The 23,671-nt window shown below is 33.7% G+C and overlaps 2 protein-coding genes across 2 annotated transcripts; both read right to left on the bottom strand.

The window, feature by feature from the left end:
- Positions 1-665: 665 nt before the first annotated feature.
- LOC130825180 (serine/threonine-protein kinase PBL27-like) lies at positions 666-7,680 on the bottom strand. Its single transcript, XM_057690274.1, has 5 exons — positions 7,240-7,680; positions 6,134-6,330; positions 5,724-5,913; positions 2,807-3,198; positions 666-2,364 (listed from the first exon to the last, which is right to left on the bottom strand). Exons 1-5 carry the CDS (start codon positions 7,367-7,369, stop codon positions 1,750-1,752), a joined length of 1,524 nt encoding a protein of 507 aa, XP_057546257.1. The 5' UTR covers positions 7,370-7,680; the 3' UTR covers positions 666-1,749.
- Positions 7,681-8,811: 1,131 nt separating this feature from the next.
- Positions 8,812-22,064, bottom strand: LOC130825181 (anaphase-promoting complex subunit 7). Its single transcript, XM_057690275.1, has 18 exons — positions 21,872-22,064; positions 21,631-21,699; positions 21,489-21,539; positions 19,484-19,621; positions 19,297-19,359; positions 18,395-18,510; positions 17,650-17,734; positions 14,840-14,899; positions 14,696-14,741; positions 12,662-12,735; positions 11,830-11,880; positions 11,554-11,754; positions 11,395-11,439; positions 11,135-11,228; positions 10,891-11,036; positions 10,082-10,311; positions 9,888-9,948; positions 8,812-9,194 (listed from the first exon to the last, which is right to left on the bottom strand). Exons 1-18 carry the CDS (start codon positions 21,938-21,940, stop codon positions 9,108-9,110), a joined length of 1,686 nt encoding a protein of 561 aa, XP_057546258.1. The 5' UTR covers positions 21,941-22,064; the 3' UTR covers positions 8,812-9,107.
- Between the last annotated feature and the right edge of the window lie 1,607 nt (positions 22,065-23,671).

Consider the following 23,671-nt stretch of genomic DNA (forward strand, 5'->3'; position numbering starts at 1 on the left):
CAAGCGAAGTGAGTGTCATGCGAGGCAGAAGACATGCGGGATTATTTGTGAAACAAGTCTAATTCGTCAAAGAATTTGTACGTTATTACAAGTATTTCTTTCTTCTGTCCATTTTGCATCATTTTTGAATTAAAATGTAAGTTTTTTCTTCTAAATGACTCAAAATGAGTGATATAAGAATATAGTTGGTTAGTTAGGAATCTAATCATCTATTGCTAGTTTTAATTAGTTTACGTTAATTTTTTAGACATAATAATGAATGATTTTATTTTAAAGGATTCTTATCCTCTTTAATTTTAGCTAACAAGGTTTACTTCCTATTTTTGATCATTTATCTATACAATACAAAAGTTTTTCTAACGAAACTTTTTCGTTAAGTTTATCATGCGTAAATCTTTACTTAACTTTTGTGATTTATCTTTACAATAGTGAGTGGTTTTATATATCTACAGTTGTAAAATGCTAGCATGCATTGATGACTAATTTTGCAATTTAATTTATTTTTATGATTAGGGTTTATTGAAATTGAATTATTATAACTAAATTATGGTTGTTGAACTTTTGTTAAATGTGAAACTTTAAATTAGATTTTAGTTGATTAAATTTGAATGATTTTACTAAATCAAATTTATAAATGAAAATAAGAATCTCTCCATGAAAATGGGTGGTAATTGGAATTGAATGTGAACATGTATTTAAAATTATTTGAAGCCGAAGTAGATGATAAATATCAATCTCCAATTCCTAAACCAAGAATGGTGATGTTACAATGCATTTTAAGGAAATATTTGTCATATAGTTTAATTCTTATTAATACTTATGGTTAATTTTATAAATTAATTGTTACATACGATATAGCTATCCTTATAATTGATTAGCGTAATACTTTTAAACTTTGGAGTTCGACCCACTATTACATCTACATCGTATAACTGTTAAATCATGGTTTTTTCTCACTAGCTTAGATCCCATATTTTCCTGCCTCTTTGAATTTGTGTCAATTTGCTATATTACGCAAATTAGATTGAGAGCTTTTTAGATATACTTGATCACTAAAGTCCATTGATTAATGAAATCTAATGAGCGGTTACTTGTATAGATAACACACAAGTGCCAAATGAATTTAAAACCAATGTAATGCAATGCAAATGAATAAGGCGATAAACCAATAACGAGGGATATATGCAGAGTACAGGCATACAACTGTGGTTTTCATGGAAAGTGAGAGCGACCAAGAACATGATTGACTCATAAATTTTGTCGGAAAGAATTACAAGAAAAAGAAAAAAATAGAAACCTGTACCGAATACACAGATGTGATTGAGCAGTGAGACACCCGAAAAACCAGACCCGCTACGTCTACGTCTGTCTTCCTCCCCATTATGCACCACCAATATTATGTGGGGCAGATTCAAGCACCTTCCCGAAGTGGTTCTCTTAACTGTACGTGCTAATCCCTAGATACATGAAAATATTTAAAGGACGGAGAAATCTGTCAATGCTCAAAACCATCGACAGACCCTAAACCCTCTTAATCATCAACTGCATCACCACCATCTTAACCACTAAGCATACACATTTCCTCCCTCCTTAATTAACAACCAATAGTCGAAGGTGGTATACAATAACTACTCTTATTGCTTGGGGAAAAATGGAAATCGAGAAAGTAAAAGATCTTTCTTATCCTTTCCCTATCATCATAGTTTTTCCTTTGCCTCGTGCAAATTTTGACCGTGAATTTAAGTTGAGCTACTCATTTGAGCTGTCAAAACTACCCATAGTATTTGCCCGTTTTTTGTCTATCCAATTCTCACCCCATACTTTCGCCTCTGCAACGGTTCGTTCTCTATCTATATCTCGATTCCTAGGAGTTCTTCCTGCACTAGCAGGACTTCCCCTCTGTGATTCCTGCCTTTCTAGGTCATCCAAGCCCCACCTCCTCCCTGACCTACCTCCCATTTCACTCCTGCCTAACTCAGCACCTGTACTCAGTTCTCGAACATGGTTTCTCTTTCTGAAGTCTGGAGAGTTCCTTAGCGCGGAAGGAGAACTGAGACGGGGTGCGCGCCTATCTGGACTATCTAGACTATCACCATAGCTTCTCCGATCATCTCGACTCCGGGGTGTGGAAGAACTCACTCTACTGCTCTGGCTATTAGGTGCATTTGGATCATAGGTTTGTGAAGCCAAATATGTAAGAGCGGTCACGACATCGCCAATAAGAGGCCTAGTCGCAGCTTGTTCTTGTAAACACATTGCCGCAACTGCAAGAGCTTGGTAAAGACCTCGCATCGGATATCGTCCCTGCAGCAGAGGATCCGCCATTTTGGGAAACTTTCTACGATCTTTGAAAAGAGGGCGTGCCTGCAAGAATATCATGCTAGTAAGTTTTTTTTAGTAAGTTTAGCTCATAATTTCTAAGGCTTTAAAATGTTCTAACATAGTTACATATAACGTGGAATGTAGCCACTCATGCCATATCTCCCACTCATGCTCCCTCCCAAGTGGGGTTTGGGGCTCGGACGTATGCAATATTACCCTAGTAAAAACAAAAGATTGTTTTTATTTACCTTTGATAGCAAAGGTCATCTTCAAAACTTCACATATATAAGAGATGCACAAGATCTAACAAAATAAAGATGGAATTGAATTCTGAACACAGCAAGAAAATCCCACCTTTCATTTACTGTGTACTAGGTAACTATAAATTTAGAGGGCCAAAGGATGGTATTTTCAATGCGACTTACGGGTATCACAGTACTAGAGGCACAAACAGTGTAAAAAAATCAATTACAATAAAGCTTACCCAAGCAACAAGATTATGCTCTCCGGGTGCTCGAGTGTTATCAATGGCCTTACGCCCTGTGATGAGTTCAAGAAAAACTACTCCAAAACTGTACACATCAGACTTTAATGTGAGTTGGCCAGTCATAGCATATTCAGGAGCACAGTAACCATATGTTCCCATGACCCGAGTGGAGACATGAGTCTTGTCTCCAACAGGACCCAATTTTGCAAGTCCAAAATCAGATAATTTCGGATGATATCCTTCATCTAGAAGGATGTTCGATGATTTTAGATCCCGGTATATAACTGGAGGATTTGCTTTGTCATGCAAATACTCCAAGCCCTGGGCAGCACCAGCTGCAATCTTCATACGTGTGTTCCAATCAAGAGGTTCTTTGCCCGGAGGTAAATCTGTAAAGAAAGGTCTCACTATTAACATCTGAAAAATTTTAGGCAAGAAAAACACTTGCACTATGTTTGGATGAAAGGAAATGAAGGGAAAGGAAGGGGAGGGAAATGGAGGGGATACATTTCTTACATTAGGATACCAAAAAGGAGAGGGGAGGGAATGGAGGAAAGGGAACTGGAGGGGAGAAGTCATTCAGCCATTCAAATTTGTACAAAACTAACCCTTTAAACATCAGAAATATTTGGAAGGAAAACACTCCAAACTTTCCTCCTCTTCCCATCCCTTACTTTTCGAAATTGTTATCAAAACATAGTGTTAATAAATACAATCCCTACTAACGACTTGTAGACGGGAAAGCAAATACATTTATGTAAATCAAAAACGATATGCCAGAAGCACAAATGAGTAGTGGTGAAGCATCTGAAGTACAAAAAAAGTTACTACAAAAGAAAAATATAATCATAAGCACAGCAGTTTTAGTAAAATATTACTGCCAGGAGCCTTGCCTATACAGCCAAGTGAGCCAATAAAAGAGATTACTGCATCCACCCTAGTGTTATTTTAGAGAAAAAAGCACTGATAGGAAATCCAGAATATGCAAGTGTATACCAATATGATAAAACGAGAAAGTTCATATTATTTACAAAAATATCATCCGAATATGTACACCTTTTAAGCATATATGTACACCTTTTAGCAAATGTTCAATTATTTACAAAATTATCACCTGAATATGTACATTATTTAAGCTTTTATGTATATCTGTTTTTAGTTTTCACCACTCTAATTGGTTTTCACATGATCCAAATCCTATATATATATATATATATATATATATATATATAGGAAGAAGTTCCAGTGAGAACGATCCTTATATGAGAACCGTGAGAACCAATCTGCCTGACAAAAATATGTTACTTTTTTACTAAAAAGATGTTACTATTAGGCAAAAAATGTGTTATTTTTTTAATAAAAAAGATGATACTTTTAGGCAAAAAAGTGTTACTCTAAGAAAAAAATTCTGAAAAAACTCACAAAAAGGTGTTACTTGTTACATAAAAACACGTTACTTTTCGGAAAAAATGTGTTCTTTGTATTATATTTGTTTTTTTGAAAAATATATATTTTTTTTGAAAGTAAACACTTTTGTTGCTAAAAAGTACCAGCTTTTTTTTTAAAACAAAAGTAATATTTTTTTGTCCAAAAGTAACACATTTTCTGTAATCAAGTAACACATTTTTATTAGTAAGATTGGTTCTCGCGGTTTTCATATAAGCTTGATTCTCACTGGAACTTGACCATATATATATATATATATATATATATATATATATATATATATATGGGCAGGATCAGGTGAAAACAATTAAAGTGGTGAAAATTGAAAATCAGACTGACATATACATATTATGGCAATAGGTGTACATACTATCTTATAGAGTGTACATATTGTTATGAATGAAAAAATTCATATTATTTACAGAAATGCCATCCTAATATGTACACCTTCTAAGTATCTATGTATAACTTTTAGAAAATATCCAATTATTTACAGAATTGCCATCGGAATATGTACACCGTTTAGGATTTATGTACACCTGTTTTCAGTTTTCACCACTTTTATTGGTTTTCACATGATCCAAAACCTATATATATATATATATATATATATATATGGCAGGATTAGGTGAAAACTCAAAACCTGACTGACATATACATACTGTCGCGTGTACATACTATCTTATAGGGTGTATATATTTGTGTGATGAACAAAGTTCATATTATTTACAGATCTGTCATCCGAATATGTACAACTTTTAAGCCTGTTTGTACACCTTTTGGAAAATGTCTAATTATTTACAAATTTGTCATCAGAATATGTACACTTTTAAGCTTTTATGTACATTTGTTTTCAGTTTTCACCACTTTAATTGGTTTTCACATGATGCAGAACCTATATATATATATATATATATATATATATATATATATATATATATATATATATATATAAACGAGCTAAGTGGGTTGAAATCAAGTTGAACTCATTTGTTATGTCCCATTATATATGACCAGCCTACTTGCAGCACATACTTGCTTTATGAGTAGAGATTAGCAATATGTATTATTTGGTAGGAGCGACCTAGTGACAACCTAGTTAGCATCGATCAGTTGTACTTTCTCAATTTATCCACATGCGAGTATTGGATACTAAGTCACTCTCACTAAACGATCAAATGGAACCATAAAAAAAAGTACATGCAAGGATTGGATAGTAAGTCACTCTCACTAAACAACCAAGTTAACCTGATCTTGTGTGCATGAACAACAATGCTTCAAGGGGTTAGAACATGGACCATAGATGAATGTACCAGAAAGCAAAAAAATGAAACATCTTAAGTTTTAAGAACATATATTTTCAGTCCAAGCATTAAATACATTCAAAAGTTGTAACCATCACCAACTCCTAAGCAAAAAATTATATGTGATGCGTATATCTAATAGACAAAAGAGAGACACCACTAACCATGTAAATGATCCTCCAATGAACCTAATGGCATGTATTCATATACAAGAAGCCGTTGATCACCATCAGCACAATACCCAATCAAATTGACAAGGTTGGTATGGTGCAAAAGACTAAGCATAAGAACTTCAACCAAAAATTCTCTGTTTCCTTGAAGACCATTTCGGTCAAGTTGTTTCACTGCAACTACCTGCAAAATTCAATACGAACCAAGGATCTCATTTGGGTAAAGCAATAGCTAGCAAAATTTGCAAAGTAGTACAAGTAGCAATTTAGGGATTTCACGAAGTTTCTATTCCTAGAAGTAAAATTAAGAAAATTCATAACATTCACCAAGCAATCATTTTGAAAAAACCGAGAACTTCAATATTTAGGAAATCTTCAATCTTCTATCATTGTTAATCGTATACCTGTCGAGTACTCTCCAAGCGACCCTTGTAAACACGTCCAAAACCTCCTTCACCAAGCAAGCACTCGGGTCTAAAATTCTTTGTGGCAGCTGCAAGCTCCCGGAATGTAAATGTTTGTGCAGCAATATGAGGAGCTGATCCATCCTTTGAAACAAGTGGCTCCTTCGGATCAACACCATTGTGCGACTTTGATTTATCTACACATCAGAAAAGATTACGCAGTGTAAGGGACCGACCATATCAAACACGATTCACCTGTAAGTTAAGAAGGTAGAATGATAAGGGAAATACTACACTATTAACTCCAAATCTAAAAAGTGTAGTACAAATATGTCACCAAATCTTCTTTTTTAGGGAACAACGTTTGATCTTAAAAAAATCTAGTATTTAATTTATCCTCACGACTCATAGTTAAAGGTTATTAAAGTACCTTTCTTAAAAAGAAGGTTATTAAATGATATCAAGCAAAGGTTTTAAAAAATAAGGGTAAAAAGCTAGTGTGCCAAAAATGCCACACAAATGAGAACAGTACCATCCCCTAAATACCATAGGAATTGATAGTTTCAACCAGAAGAATTGATAGTTTCTAAGCAGTTAGTCATTCGAATCAATTAAGGAACAAAATTAAACATCAAATAAGCATCTAGGGTCAACTTAAGCACATGAAATTTGTAGATAACTTGCATTTTGAATACATAACAGAAAAGCAAACAGATTAAAGCAACATGCTGAATCTTACATTATTAAAAAAGATCTCCAACATAGTTTATCGACATGAACTTAGGGCAGGAAATGGCAGACTGGACACAATCCACTGCTAAGTCACAAGAGGTGAAGTTGAGGCACTTAAAAATTAACAAAATAGAAGGCAAATTCAAAAGTAAACCATAATTAAACAAGAAACTAAATAACAATAACAGATCAAATCAATAGGGTTCTTAGCATAATAATTCAAACTCCATAAAGTCAAAAGGATCCCCAAATTTCACATTGCAGAGCTTTGCCCAACAAAAAAAAAAAGAATCAATAATAAACCAAAAGTTCAAAAATCCTAAAACAAAATCGAAAATTCTAGGTTAAAGAAGCAACATTATTGTTGATATAACCTGAATTAACTTTTCCCAGTTGATGGGATGGAACAATTGAGCTATCTTTATCAGCATCCTTGTTAGATGCTTCTTTATCGCCATTGTTAGCTTGGTTGGATGATCCCAAACAAGGAAAACACCCACCCATATTAAAAATCGAAGCAAATCTAGGTCACTCCAGACAAAAAACAACTAACAAGAATCACTAATTTTCTATGTCAAAAATTAAAGCTCATCTTCCTTTTCAAGCAATCATATGGTAAGTAGTAAGTTGTGGTTCAAGTGTTGATTTTCTCTAAATATTAGTCGGCGATACATTGAAAAGTCGAAAAGATGAAGAAAAGAAGATGAGAATCAAAGCAGGTATTCCCGTGAAGCAGATCAACAAATCGAAGAAAATTGATGGCAGGAGAGAGGAGAGAGGAGAGAGAAGATGAATGGAAGTAAAATTTGAGTAATAGTATTCTCTTTCCTCTTCTTATCTTAGCAGTAATAATCTCATTTTACTATACCAATAAAAATAAGTTTTTACCTAGTACATTTTCAAAAAAAAAACGTTTTTACCAAGTGTATGAGAATAGATGATCACGAGTTCAAGATCCTACGTTACTCGTCTTTTTCTCGAGTATATGGTATGGTGAGGAGAGAGGACTAAGAAGAGAATTTTGAAATCAAACTCGAATTCTTTTTAGAAATAGGGATACATATTCCAATTGAAATAAGACTCGATTCTCTATTATTTCTTCTTTTAATTTGACCTAATATAAGAATGGTTTAAAGTTTCTTCTTAAAAACATTGTTGATAAAAAGAGCCATTGGACATATATACTACTCCTAGTTCATTACTTCATAATAATTGAGATTAAATCAAAGTTTAAATTAATTACTATAACTATTAACATTGTAGATGAGATAGGACACTTTTGCATACTCTCGTCCACATCGTTGTTTAGTAGGACATACAACGTGGAGTTTTCAATTTGACATAGTTTTTACAAACAGAATTGATTTTGATACCATTTTTTGTTTATACAAAATCGATAGCTCTTGTAAAATTATAGAGAAGTTTACGACAAATCAATTTTTTATGATAAAATAAAATAATGGCTCTAAATTTTTACAAGGGACAAAAATGTAATGTGTGGATGAAATTAACTCAATAAATGGATAAAATAACCCTTAATAGATAACATAAAATTTTATTCTACATAGAAAAGAAAAAAATCTGGATAAAATAATATTAATTCTCCACAAATTGAACCCTTAATTTCTTTACTTACGTATATTCTAAAAATTTAATAGTAATAAAATTTTAGCGAATAAAACAAAGTCATATTTAATTATGTTTTTACTCTAAGATTAAGTTAGATAAGAGGAGCTTGAGAGAGAAAAAGAAGGAAAATCTTTTCCTCATTTGGATACCGATAATAAGGGAGAAAAATGAAGGGAATGAAATTAAAAAGAAAAACTCCTACACATTTCCTCTCCCATTCCTTCTCCTTCTTTTCCTCCCCTTTCATTCCAAAATTATAATCGGATCAATAAATAGCGCCAAAAGTGCATAAAAAGAGACTAATTTATGGGCTTAGATGAAGTGGTCAAAAATGGTAGTACAGTAAGCCTTGACTCCAGTATTCCAAATGATCAATAATTAAGGATCTTTATCCTAAGTATAATAAGTAATACAAAGTAGAATGTTTAGCAGTATACCCCACAAAAAGAAGAAATAGGCTACAATATGATACACATTCTGGATACCAACATCACCCAGAACTATACATTATACATACAGAATGATCACAATTCACAAGCCACTTTCCATACCAGGATTAAAGACGTTGATCAATAACATCTTCATGTGAAATCGAATTATAAGTTTAGGCAGCTTACAAAAGCTCGGTTTCTTCCTGGTCACCTTCGCCATCATCAACTTCATTTTCTTCGTCATCATCAGGTGCATCTGGATCAACTCCCTGCAGTATAACAGGGCGAGTCGAAAGTTGCATCAATATGAAATGGGGAACTTCCAAATGGTAAAAACCCCATAGATTCAAGGGACAACGCAACCCTTCGTAGGCTGAATTACCAATTTGATGAAACAAATGAGGTTCAAAAATTATTTTACCTGTCTTGATAAATAATACTAATACGACAATAATGTCAGAGCCTTAATTACTAAAGATTGAGGTCGGCTAACTACTTCTATTACTACCAATACATATAACGAAAACAATATAGCAATACTAATACTTTTAGTAGTATCAGCATTAATACTCCATTGATCCTAATTACAATAATATTAATGTACTAATACTGATACTAGTACTAATATTAATACAATTCTATTACTAACTTCATAGACTAGATTTCCTTCCAAATGTTTTAACCTTTTGAAGACTAGTCTGAAAGAAATGACTAAATAACTAGCCCAAACATAACATTTAATGGTCCTTTCTAGTTCCTCCCCTCCCTTTTCTTTCCCTGGTAAATTAATAGTACTAAATAAACAAGCTATGAAGGTTTTTATTACTCAAGGTGATAATGACCCCTATTTCACCAAATTGGTAATTTAGCCTCCTTCAAGAATCACGAAGTAGTCATAAATCTGGACATCAGAAAACAAAGTCAAAAAAATAAGCAACACAAAATTCGAGTGAGCGGTGAACCTTCATCTGCTTCTCTAATCGATCCAGCCCTAGCTTTGCAGCTTCACTTTGGGGATTTATTCTGATGTTTAATGTGAGAACAGGATTAAAGTAGGAATTAGAAAGTGCAATGAAATACATTCCCAAGTCTAAAATTTCAAGATACTCTAGCAATTTAAGTAGTCTGCTTCAAAATTGTTGGAAGGAGTTTATACCTCAACGCAGCCTGATAATGAGACAGTGCCTCTTGTAACATGTTTGTGGCAGCAAATACTTGAGCAAGCTTTACATGAAGAGAATCATCTGCCCAGTCTTTAAGGTAACGCTCAAGAAGAGACACAGCATCACCATTTCGACCCTCCATAACATGAAGTTCAGCAAGAGCTAATGCAGCCCCAAGATAACCCGGTTCCAGCCTGAGAGCAGACTCATAAAACTTTTTTGCCTGACCAGTATAGCAAAAGTTAGGCTCATCCTTTACAAAGCAGTATATAGTCTTTCAAGCAGAAAACTGAAAGGGGAAATTTCTTAAAGTCAGCCAGGGCATTAACACAAGATGAAAACTAGCATTTAATAAGATCAGTTTCGAGCGCCGAGTTTGGCCTTTAAGCTAAATTAACAAGTGCTCCTTTCACCACATAAGTCTAGATCAAGAAGTAGGCACATATCACGTTACTATTTTAATACTCATGGATCAGCAAGGTGTTAATAGCTAGATTAATACGTACTACTTTCACCAGTTTCTTATCTCCTTCACTTGCAACATCACAAAGATACAGACATACCCTGCACAATTATGCTAAAGAGAACTCAACCTCCTACCTCTTTCCAAAGAAAAAGAAACAAAATTCAACTTTAAGCTAGTTAGCTAAGAAGGTAATTCTAAGTTCCATGAAATGAAACCAAGCAATTACTATCCCTCTTGAACCATAATTCATATAGATCATCAAAAGAAGTTGTATTATCACTAGACGTTCCTGAGCAGGCAATAAATTACATTCTTATCATGAGAAGTTATACACACCTTTTCTCTCCCACTGGAGCTTTTAGCATGCACATCTCCAACTAACTTTAAAGCAACGGCCGATTGAGGCATTGCTTTCATCGCCTCTCTTGCAATATACAAAGCCTCCTTAACCTTTGAAATAGCCAAATAAGAATAAACTAATCCTGAAAAACCGAAACAAATAATTCAGTAAGCAAATTGCAGGCAAATTAAGTGCATCAGAAAATAAGACTTGTAAAAAGATTTGTGTATGAATGTCAACCTTGATACGAACGAAGATCGGGTTTTAGCTCCTGAGCACCTCTAAATGCTGCAGCAGCTGCATCAGGTCGATTCATTGCTAAAAGCAAGTTCCCCTGCATAAAAAAATCAATGCTAAATTAAACATTACCAATTTCTTACCCACTATGCAATATAAGAAAGGAAATTAGAAGACTCAAATTATGCGAGATATTCACACTTCAGACAAAAAAAATCCACCAAAATTATTCGTTGATTCTTACTATCGATTTCAACGCATACCTTCATAATATATCCTGATACAAGCCTTTCATCCATTTGAATACTCTGGTTGCCAAAACGAGATATGAAAAGCCTTAAATTGGATGAATGTTAAGTAGTTTTTACAAAGCTGGAAAAGAGAATGGTAGCAAAAATAAAAACCAGAGAAGCGCATTAAACCTTCTCTGCATAAGATAGGGCTCCTCTCTCATCTTTCCTTTCCCACAACACTGACAAGCAGACAAACACTTCTGGTCTGGTAGAATCAATATTCAACAAGTCATACACCAGCTTGTTTAGCTTTGGATATTCAGACTTTTTCTTAAGAAGCATCGCATACTCATCCATGTATGTAACTACATAAGGATCCAGAGAACGAGCCTGTCAAGACCATTATAGTTTCAACATATGTATACAATAAATAAAAGCTTCACTTATTTAAGGGTCTGCAATTACCTTTTCAAAACTCACTAGAGCTTCATCATGCTTCCCAATAATGGCTTCAACCTTCACCCAAAAATTATATTTATTAAATTCCCATAAAGGTATTAGGAATAAAGAGGCAAGTTGCTGGACACTAGGTGGTGACCATCAAACTTACTCAAGATCTATCTCAAATATGATGTTATTTGTTGTAGGGAGATGGGGGCTTGATCAAATATATATCATGAGCTGAATCAGCAAAGACACATTTGTGTTCCCCAATTGTACCAAGTCCGCAAGTGCTTTTACCCGAAAGAAAAGGGGAAAAACATTCTTTGATCAAACTAAATTAAGCGGGCATTTGATGGATTCCAAGGTAGGTGTGTTTCCACCCCCAAAACGTTTCTCATTATTGTTTCTCATCATTCAAAAGACGTGAAAGAAATGAAAGGTCTTAGGAAAGTTCAGAAAGTTCTATTGAACTTTTGAGGAAAAAGGAAAACAAGTGGGTCTCAAGAGCAGATAAAATTCCACAGCTTGGAGATCAGTTATGAGACTATGAAACAACGAGAGCATCAAAGTATGTCAAGTTTGAGCTACACCACTCCCCCCCATATCTCTCCCTCATATCTCTCTCTTCTCTCTAACCTACTGACAATGGACAAAACCCATTATGCAAACGGTACATTATTGAAAGCATGATGCCACCATAAAAGGGAAAGTGATAAAGAGCCAAGACATCATAGAACTGTTGTGAATTCAAGATGTATTTTTCAGGTATGACCACCCAATAGATAAAATGAGCATTGGTAGAAACCAACAACTCTATTGACAATATCAAGCCAGAAAATGTAGCTATATGTACCTTTGCAATTTCAAGTAAAATATGTACATTATTTGGGAATCGCTGCAAAATATCTGAAAATATTTCCAAGGCACCTGCAATATTCAACAGATACATACAAATCATATAAAGATGGTATACCTTTTTTGCTTTTTTGTGTAGAGGAGAGGGGTTGAAGAGCAAGCTTACAATAAAATAAGAGTAAGAAAGCAAATGCAACCTTAAGTAAGGCTAACTTTTCAAACCGAAAAAGAGATTTATTGTGCGAAGAGTAAAATATTAGGAAAGCAATTAACAAGGTATCGTAAGTTAAAACAAATTCAGAAACACAAAAAGTTTTTATCTCTGAAATCCAAAGGTATCATAACTTTCACCCATTTTTAATTCTCCTTTTCCATAACCCAAATTCTCGAAGTGAGCTTCTGACAATTTTACCGAGTCAATGAGACTGAGAGATCTCCTCATTGATGCTGGTCCAAAATATCATCATTTTTTCTCTGACCCGATGAAATGTTGGCAACATTCTGGTGGTCATCATCCTATCTTCTCGTAGAAAACATGGCAAGTATATAAGGATATTCCTTGCATGCCACTCTTTTCACATTATTCAGGACCTTAACGACTTAACCCCTCCTTCACATCCATCATAAAAATCCCACAAAAATATTAGCAATGATGGTCAATGGTCTTATAAATTGCCGATATTGGGAAAGAAACAATTTTCACTTGAATACTATGCCCATGTGTCTAACCCTTGGGGTTTATTTTTCTTCATTTCCAACAATTTATTTCTTCCAACACAACTATTTATCTTATTGTACCTTCTAAAGTTACACAAAACCATCACAACATATCGGCCACAAGCCCCACAAGGCCACAACCCATTTCTTTTTTTTTCCTTTTAATACCCCAATGTCATTAAGTAGCTCCCACCTAGGCAAGCTTTTGGGGTTGAAATTATGCAACCTTACCCTTATTAGTAACAACAAAGAGGATGTTTCTGCTTAACACTTTCATATAAATAAGAAGAGCACATGATTTAATAAGTCAATTTAATATAGTCTATTTTTATACAAAATCAAGAAAAATAAATCTTTTGCCCCCATCAAGAATGAAAATTAGAGCTACAATTTGAAAAGAATCCCAACAATAGAAACCAACCCCCTTCTTTAGACTCTTAAAAAAATTAGTGCTAAACATCTAGAGTTGATAAAAAAAATAACTATTCAAGCCATGGTCCATTTACATTTATGTAAAATAACATAAACCAAACACCAAGTTGTTATGGATTATGATGCAAAAGATACATGAAGGTTGTATTATTGACATATCGCATGTTTTCAAATCAATTCATCTTTGAAAACTAACGGAATATAAGAAGCAACTCATTGATGAGCGAGCCTTGAAACCTAATAAAATAACATCAATCACCCTAATGACATTAAGTGGCTCCCACCAAAATGGATTTGGGGGTTGATTGTATACAACCTTATCCTTTTAGTGATAATAAAGAGGTCCTTGAATCTCATAAAATACATAAGATACTTTGATTAATTATGATTACTGGCCACCCTGTTTTAAACAAGAAACTTCATAGAATTAAATGTCTAATAGGACTAAATAGAAGACAACATCAATTATTAAAAATCACATGCATAAATCCTCCATCTGAAGGTGGATAGATAATAGTTTTGGCTATTCTCACATGATATTGAGACATACATCAAACCATAGAGTCAATATCAGCTATCCACCTATCCCCTTATGATCTTATCTGAAAGACAAAGTCGGTATCAACATTCATTTAGATAACAAGAGCTTACAACGGTTGTACTCAAGACATGGACGGTGGTGAAATTCCTTCAACTTGAAGAATATGCTCACAATTCTTTTTGGAACTCCACAAAGTGGGGTAAATTTAGTGGCACAAAAAAACATTATATCGTCCTAAATCCATTTAATGACACCCACCTATGTGAAGTTGGGTAGGGGTCGAAGGTATGCGACCTTACTATTTTAAAACAAAGAGGTATAACTTTAACCTTATAAGCATACCTTTATAATCATTTGAAGTAATGCAACACTGGGCCTCGGCATAATGCTGCATAAATGAATAAATTACTAAGATAATAGATGTTTTAGGTAATGGTGAATTCAAAAACTAATGTGCATGGAAGAAACATAAGACATGTTGCTTACATGTAGCCACCGACTAGATTCAACATGATCAGAGTGAGGCCTCCCGCTTCTACTAGGTGTCTGAAAAAATGGCAAAAAAACAATATAAAACTTTGAGTCATTTTTTTCAAAATACAAGAAATATCCGTCAAACAACTAAAACATGAAACAAGATACATAAGCAATCCCTTCTGAAGCTCCCATTTCATGTGAAATAAACTTAAAAAACATACAAATGAGTTGTGATTGACAACATGTACATCAAACTTCATATACATCCAGAGTTATCATGGCAAGTTACAACTTACAGCACAACACTTTGGCATCGATAAAATAAAATGAGAAGATAGAGTGGAAAGGAACTTCTGAACAGGGCATTCGAAAAATATACGATATGAAATATACAGGTACGAGGGTATTAGTTAATTCAGATAAAATTGAATCATATTCATTTAGGCAACATGTACTGCAGAAACAACATGTAACAAGTCCAAAAGAGTACATTACAAGTTGTAATAGATCGGTCAAGACCCGTTATTGAAACCGATAGTATGGACACTTCGAGTCTGCCCACTAACTCCCCAAAGGACACTTCCTTTATTATTCAATTAATTCCAAGCTAATGAATTATTACAAGGGTGGCTCTATATATAGCCTAAGCCCCAAGAGACTACTACAAATATAACAACTAATCTATTCACAAAAATACCAAGACTAATTAATATGAAATGTCGATAATGCTCTTAGACCCTTTGACCCGAGTTATAACATTACCGACCTCCTGAAGTTCTACCTTGCCCTCAAGGTGGGTAAAAAATTGCTTGGCCTTCCACCATAGACAAGAAAAAATCAATCTGAAAATGGTTGAGAGAAAATATTTTGTGATGAATCGGCTTGGATGAATATTCAGTCTGAAAAATAAATTTGGGCTTCACAAAAAATGGATAAAATTGCGGATTAAAAGTGTCAAGGTTAAAAAAAATGATGATATTTTGAAATGGGCTTTAAAATGACTTGGTTTACTTTTATGGTGAATTTAACAAACAGATCAGAAGCCCAACTTCCATCATAGATGACATCATCGTCTTCTTCAAATATACCCAACTGTTTTTTCAAGCCACCCAACCCCATTAATTTCTTCTTCCTTTCCCATTCTCCCTCCTTAAAACCAAGAAACCCCAAATCCCTTACTCTCTTTCCTTTCTCGCCGCTGACAGCCCCGCCATCTAATATCTCCGGGATCCTCCTGCCGGAAAGTTGACAAAAATTTCCGGTGACAAATTCCACCGCCCAACCGCAACCGCCTCCTCCCTATTTCTTCTTTCTCTTCGAATCTTCCTTTCTCATGTTCAACTGATTTTTGTACTCTTCCAGAACATCAACTGCTGTCCAACCTCCATCGACCAAACCTTTTGTGAGCCGCTCCACTTAACCGGCCACGACCTTCTTCTCGACGCCGGCCGACCTCCAGTATTTACCGTCGACCTGAAGTACCACCCATAAGCCTCCTTGAACTTCCCCATTTTCCTTCTCTCCACACGAATTTGCCCTCTCTTTCTTGCTGGCCATTGCTCCGACCTCATATTCCCTTTCGGACCTTTTTTCTGACGTCGACCACTCTCGTCGTCATTGACCATGTCTTCCCTTGGTTCCGGCGGCCAACCCGGACCTCCCCCAGAACCACTACCAACTTGACCTAACTTTCTCTCCTCATGAACATTCCAAGTCTACTTTCTCTTGTGCCTTTTTCTAGATGCTTATCTCCTTTCTTTTCTCACCACCTTTCTCAACGTGCGCCAAGTGCCTAACCACGCACCACCACACGCGGCCGCACACATTCTTTCTTGGCCCTTCCTTTTACGTGCCTTCTTTCCCGTATCTCTTCTTTTTCTGTTTTCCCTTTCTTTAATTCTATTCTTTTTTTCTGTCTTTTTCTATTCTGCGAAAGTGCAGTCTTATCCATAAGACTCCACCTTCCCTTTATCATCTCCCCTACTTTTTAATCCTCTTCTTGATTCTTCCATTTCTCCTTCTGATTTGTAAGTTGAACCTTATATTTATCCAACTCTTTTTACCTTCTGTCCCATATCATTAACCTTTACACTCTCTTCATGGACATCTTCTTTTCTTTCTTTATGAAATACAAATGCCATTAATTCATCTTTCCTTTCTTGATGTAGGATGTTGAGTGAATATCCTTTGTGACTATGTTCCGAATCAAAATGTTCATCACAAATCTCACAAATCCCTTTTCTTAACTTCACATAAATTTCATCGATGGATGTGGGTTTGAATGATTGGATGAAACCATTTTAAACAGCCGTTTGAAGCATGGTCAAAGGAGAAATTTCAGCCCCAAAACCCTCAAGAAACCAATCAAGATCATCTTCTTGATTATTTTTTGGACTTTTTCCGTCGCCGGCGAGTTTTCGGTCATCGGAATGGTACCGCTCTAATACCATTGTAATAGATCGGTCAAGACCCGTTATCGAAACCGATAGTATGGACACTTCGAGTCTGCCCACTAACTCCCCAAAGGACACTTCCTTTATTATTTAATCAATCCGAAGCTAATGAATTATTACAAGGGTGGCTCTATATATAGCCTAAGCCCCAAAAATAACAACTAATCTATTTACAAAAATACCAAGACTAATTAACATGAAATGTCGATAATGCCCTTGGACCCTTTGACCCGAGTTATAACACAAGCACTCAAAGCTGCTAAAGAATTCACCATAATAGCACTATTAGTATTTTATACATACGCATGCAACACCATTTAATTTAAAAACAAGTGTAAATCAATAACAATGATTTTCGCAATAAACCTGAGGAAGTAAAGAAATAATCTCCTTGGCAGAAGCTCCAAGCTCAGCTAAAGCAGTTATGGCTTCAAAGAGATAGGGACACTGTCTGCAGAAAATGCGACAACAATTAGGAAGTGAGGAGAAAGATCAGAATAACAAAAATAAGCTAAGAATTAATACACAGGAAAAGAAACCAAGGGTTTTAATTCATAAATAATCACTTAGATGCCGTGAACTTTCTTAAGTCATTCCAGAGTAGACTGCCCTTTTGACACAAGTCATAATACCTTATTTTAGGTTGAAAAAATAGTCATTTGTTTTTGAAAAATAACATGTCAAAGCACAAGAGATCAAAGCTGAACAATTAAAAAATAAATAACTAATTGTTGTCCAAATCATAACCCTCCACTTCCAAAATGTCTAACACGTTGGAATTAAGAAAAGAAAAATATTACAAGATTCTTAATTCATAGTATGCAAGTATCATCCAGCGGATACGAATCTACACCCATGCATGCTATTAGGACAATATTAACAATATTTAAAATGGGTATATTTAATGATCTTTACTATTTAAGGATGGAGGATGTAGCTATCTAAAATCCCCAACAATCCACAACATATCATGATAATAAATTGAGTGCAATTTTAAACCATATTGATTGACTTGAATGAATATCATCTGGCAGTTTAGCACTCATAAGCACAAGAAGAACAATAAAAGAATTAATAGATCCTCTAAGCACAATCCCTAGTTATCACAAACCTTAAACATTCTTTGTAACAAGAAACAGCTGCACGAGTATGCCTAGTATTTCGATAAAGTTTTCCCATCATCAAATGCATAGGCAAGTTTCTAGCCTTGATAGGAATTCCATCCATCTGTTGTAAGAAAAGAAAAACATCCATTTATGTTATTCAAAGGTCTAAATCAACATATAATGAATAAGTATTAAATACTTTCTTAAATTCAAAGTATTTGTCCATATTGACTACGCTTACTATTAAAGAGTAAACTTGCTGGCAGAATGTATTGAAATGGTTATCATAAGCAGGGAAGTAAGAAAATGAATTTCTAGATCAAAGATTGTAAGAGCAACCCAAAATAGAAAAGTACCTAAAGTATAAGTTATGATTAACTATAAGGTGTTGAAAATTTGAAGCACCAAAATGAAGACTTTGCATGCACAAAGACCTCATGGTCAATAAATAACTCACTACTATAGAGGCTAACACGTTCAAGCAATTAGCTAGTTGTCTTATTAAAAATTGGATAACTTTTGTTCTATAAAATTATAAGCCAATGCAGCCTGAGAAGTGATAATGCAACTTCATTGTTATTATGCTTGTAAATAATAACTCAAACTTAATAAATGTAATAAAAAGGGTAAAAAAATTAACACATAAACATTAATGCTATTTAAGGCAGAAGTAAAATTTCGTGCATTAAATTTCTTCTTAATGTTGTATATTTCTTCTTTTGGCATCAATCTTTATGTGTAAATAGAATCAAAGTTTACGTGTTATATTTCTTTTTAGCATTCTATTAAGTTTGTGTTATTTATATATGAATGATAAGTTTGTATAAGTGGTTGTAGGTTAGCTAAATTTCATGTCAACTTCATTGCAGACAAAAAAAAACTCTTTATGTACAGCATAAAGAAAAACCTCCAAGAGTGCAACTTTATTTTCATTCAATGCTGCATGACAAGATGCTATTTTGAATTTGACCTGTCATATAAAATTTAGAAAGAATAAGTAGCAATTCAAATTTATTTTAAGAAAATAAACTAAAATTTAAATTTTGAAGTTGCCTACAATAGAGTAAAAAGATGCGAAGGAAAGTAGTTGCTACCTCATTTTCATTAAACGTTGAAATATTAAGAGGACTTGGAGAAGAAGACCTGTTTGGCATAGATAATGAGCTTCTTAAAGTCGAAGCACTTTGCTTCGGAATGAACTTGTGATGCTGCAATGCTTGTTTATACATATTCTGGCCCAACAATAAAAAAGAGGAACTTATGTTGTAATCAATGCATGATCAACCATAATCACCTATAGCACATTAAAAACTCATGAAATCCTACCACGTATACCTTTATGGGATCACCTACATAAAACCTAAACACATTAAACCATTGTGCAAAAATGTAGTGCAGTAATGACATGGTGATGCGGTAACACGACTGAATGCTAAACGTAATTTATAGGCGAAATCATGAGATATCCCTTGAACTAACCTAAAATGCGATTTGTTTACACCTTGACAGCGCATGTATTACTGGTTCATCATTGATACAGCATGTGTATTACATTTTACTCGATTTCTTTGATCATATATATATTCTCCTCTTTCATTCAATCCTATCTTTTGTCATATGCTCTAGCAACTTCCAATTTTTCATAATTATTTTATTACTCTTGTAATCCATATCAACTTCGGTCTACCTCTATTAAGTTCCTAAAAGTTTTCGCCTTCCACTTTTCAAGTTGGTATCTTTTGGTCTTCTTTACACATGATCAAACTAAGGTAAACAATTTCTCAAACCTTCAATATTTGCAACTCCAAGACCTTTCACTATGTCTTCAATTGAACTCTATTATTTAGGATATATCTACTCATCCATCATAACATACACATCACAACTACCCTTATCTTTTCATAATGATTGTATATGAAATCCAAACATTTTCACTATTGCCATATGAATACAAAGATGGTGAAACAAAGATATGGTAATTTGTTCTTCTATTAAAGCAACTTCAGTGGAAAACAACAAAAGCTACCAGTTTCTACATTAATAATCATATAGCAAAATGTTGTGATTAACAACTTAATTTGATTGCTCTTTTAGTGAACAAAAATAGCTATTTAATCATTCTATTCTTTGTAGGTAATTCTCTAACTTATTTGTGGAGTAAAGTTCAACCTTGACCCACCCCTTCCCCAACTCCTATAGAAAAGAATATCACATCAAACTACCATGATTGGCACCACGGCACCATCTATTTCTTGAGTTTGGAAAAAGGATAAAGAAACTATACATCAATTTTAAAACAAATGGAATTTAAGGTATAATAAATTCAAGAAAGAAATTGAAAGAACAAAAGACTTCATAAAAGGAATTGTTTAATAACTAAAACTAGTCAAATTTGGGTTATCGGAGGCGATATTAAAGAGGGACTGAACCCCCTAAACTTTTTTCTAAAACAATATATATCATGTAACCTTTAAAATTATATAGACAAATATAATATTGGATAATTTGGAAATTACAGCTTTTAAGTTTATAACTTTTGCAAATTACAGTCACAATGTGTTTTTTTTCGAATTACAGCTGCCAAAGTATCAAAGTCTACCGCGTTCAAGCCAAATAACATAGTTTCGACCATTTTAGTGGTCGGAACTTCTAGTTAAGTGGTCGGAATTCTGTAATTTGACCTAAACATTGTAGACTTTGATACTTTGGTGGTTGTAATTCGCCAAAAATAAACATTGAGACTCTAATTTGCAAAAGTCCTAAGCTTTAAGGTTTATTCTATAATATTCAGTGATATATATACAAAAAAATATGTATCACACAAATTAAATCAATATAGTTTATTTATAACAAGTAAATTGTAATGATTGGATGAACAATAGTCCGCACGTCAACTTAAGCTAGTTTATTTAATAAGTGTTGCATTTTAGAAATTTACAAGTTCAACATTATTCTGTGAAAAAAAATCTCTAATCTCATCAAAATTTCAACAGTTTATTTTCACGCAAATTTCCAACCTCTAGTAATGGTTCTATCCCCACAAGCCATACAAAAATCTAAAAAATCGAAAATCAATAGAAGAAATAGCAAAGAACTTACAATAGCTCGCCGAAATTCCCTTTCCCGAAAAAATGCATCACCCAAAAGAAGCTAACACCAAAAAAGATAATTAAATATTCTTAGGGCATCAATAAACTAACACAGATTCCAAAAATGAAAAGAAATAGTAAAAATCAAATACCAAATTCTCAGCCTTGGCATTAGAATTAGCTTCGGAGTTCACTGAAGATGAAGACACAAGAAATTGACCCTGCAATCAAACAAAAACACAAATCGGAGCCAAATTTATCAAGCAATTAAAAAAGACAACAGAAACTACAAATAAACATTAACTATGATAAATCGAAGTAAAAGAGAGATTGTAGAGAATATAGATAGAAAAAAAGAGAGAGAGAGAGAGAGAGAGAGAGAGAGAAAGATACAAGGATTTCAGCGGAGTTGTGGAGGCCATGATCAAGAAGGTTGAGCATATGATCCTTCGGAGCATCCATTAGAGAACAAGAAACAGGAGAGTGGAGTAGAGTGAAGCGGAGGGTTGGACTTCAGTTTGAAAACGCATTTCCGCCCGCTTAAGCCATTGATAATTGTACTTTGATGGTATGTGTGCGTTTGGCAAATTGGACACTACTATTTTGTTGATATTTTGATTTGATTTTTAAATTTTTTTTGTTAAATATTTAAAAAAAATGTGATGAATAGATGTCATATTCAAAAATGACTTTATGTCAAAATTAAAAAATTATTATAAGGATGTTTGATAAATGAGTGATGGTTGATTAACTTATTAGAGTGGCTGATCGACGTATTTAACTAGCTGATTTGATCAATTGGTTTTAAGCATGTTGTGGAAGCAACTTGTTGTAATTTAGTTGTTTCATAATAATAAGTTGTTTTAACTAGCTATTTTATCAAACACTAACATTAGATGGTTTGACTATACAATCATTTATTTATACCTAGATAAGTTAATATTGTCAAACAAACTATTTTGCCAAACATAATCCTCCTCTATGAGTTAATTTTTTAATTGGTTGTGAGCTTTGTAACGCATCTTATTCTTTGATAAACATCCAATACCCAAAAATTAATATTACCAAATATATTCTTAACAACTTTCTTTAACAATTGGTTTTTTAGTTAGTAAATCATTCAATATTTCAAGTTGGTTAAACTAAACATCAAATCTCTTCAACAGCCATGGTCCAACAATTCCATATGTCAATATAATTATCCACTTGTTATATTAAATCACAAATTCTCACTTGAGATGGTCTTTATAGAAGACGCGATTTAAATAGGTCGGTCCATTATTATTTAAAAAAATAACTACAAAAAAACATGCGTTGTGTAACTTATTTGGAGTTGGTGTTATAACCTATTGAAGTTGGTATTTTAACTTATTAAAGTTGGCATTTGGAGTTGGCGTTTTAACTTATTAAATTGTTGTTTTAACCTTAAGTTGTTAACCTATGGAAGTTAGTATTACAAGCTATTAAAGTTGGCATTTTAACCTAATAAAGTTGGTGTTTTAACCTGTTGAAGTTGGTATGTTAACATGTTGAAGTTGATTTTTAAAGTTGGCGTTTTAACCAACAACAACAGGTTAAAACACCAACTTCAATAGGTTAAAATACCAATTGTAATAGGTTATAATATCAACTTCAATAGGTTAACAAGTTAAGGTTAAAACAACAATTTAATAGGTTAAAACGCCAACTCCAAAATACCAACTTTAATAGGTTATAGTACCAACTTCAATAGATTATAACACCAACTTCAATAGGTTATACACCAACTTTAAATATGTTTAAACGCGCGCGTCAATTTTTAGATTTGTCTATTTTTTTTAATTGTTGGGTTGGGCCTAGAGAGCTGTCTCTCTCAGCATAATTGTTGACATTAAATTGGTCATCGTGTAATGCTCTGAGCTCATGAGTCATGAAGGAATTCAGGTTCAATCTTATGTAGATTTTGGGCTCATTTCGTGGATCATTTGATCATGTGTATGATCTATTAATATTAAATTGTATAACATAAACATTAAAATTAGTAGTCGAGTTGGCACAATACAAATACAAAGGCTTTTTGAGCAGTTATATATCTAATCTTTTCCGTAATTTTTAAAACATTATTATAATTCTAACCCAAAGCACTAACAAGGGTTCTAACCAAAAACACAAATATAGTCAACAATTTTTTAGATTCGTTATTGTAGCCAAGAC

Source organism: Amaranthus tricolor, chromosome 10 (assembly GCF_026212465.1).
Source record: "Amaranthus tricolor cultivar Red isolate AtriRed21 chromosome 10, ASM2621246v1, whole genome shotgun sequence".
In the NCBI taxonomy this organism is placed as follows: Eukaryota; Viridiplantae; Streptophyta; class Magnoliopsida; order Caryophyllales; family Amaranthaceae; genus Amaranthus; species Amaranthus tricolor.

Coding starts and splice junctions, on each gene's coding strand:
- LOC130825181 (XM_057690275.1), bottom strand. CDS start 21,940: ATGGATGCTCCGAAGGATCATATGCTCAACCTTCTTGATCATGGCCTC. Junction 17,735..18,394: donor TGTTACAAAGAATGTTTAAG/GTTTGTGATAAC, acceptor CATTTTCTGCAG/ACAGTGTCCCTATCTCTTTG. Junction 14,900..17,649: donor TTATTTCTTTACTTCCTCAG/GTTTATTGCGAA, acceptor CCATTTTTTCAG/ACACCTAGTAGAAGCGGGAG.
- LOC130825180 (XM_057690274.1), bottom strand. CDS start 7,369: ATGGGTGGGTGTTTTCCTTGTTTGGGATCATCCAACCAAGCTAACAAT. Junction 6,331..7,239: donor ACTGGGAAAAGTTAATTCAG/GTTATATCAACA, acceptor TCTGATGTGTAG/ATAAATCAAAGTCGCACAAT. Junction 2,365..2,806: donor AGCATAATCTTGTTGCTTGG/GTAAGCTTTATT, acceptor ATATTCTTGCAG/GCACGCCCTCTTTTCAAAGA.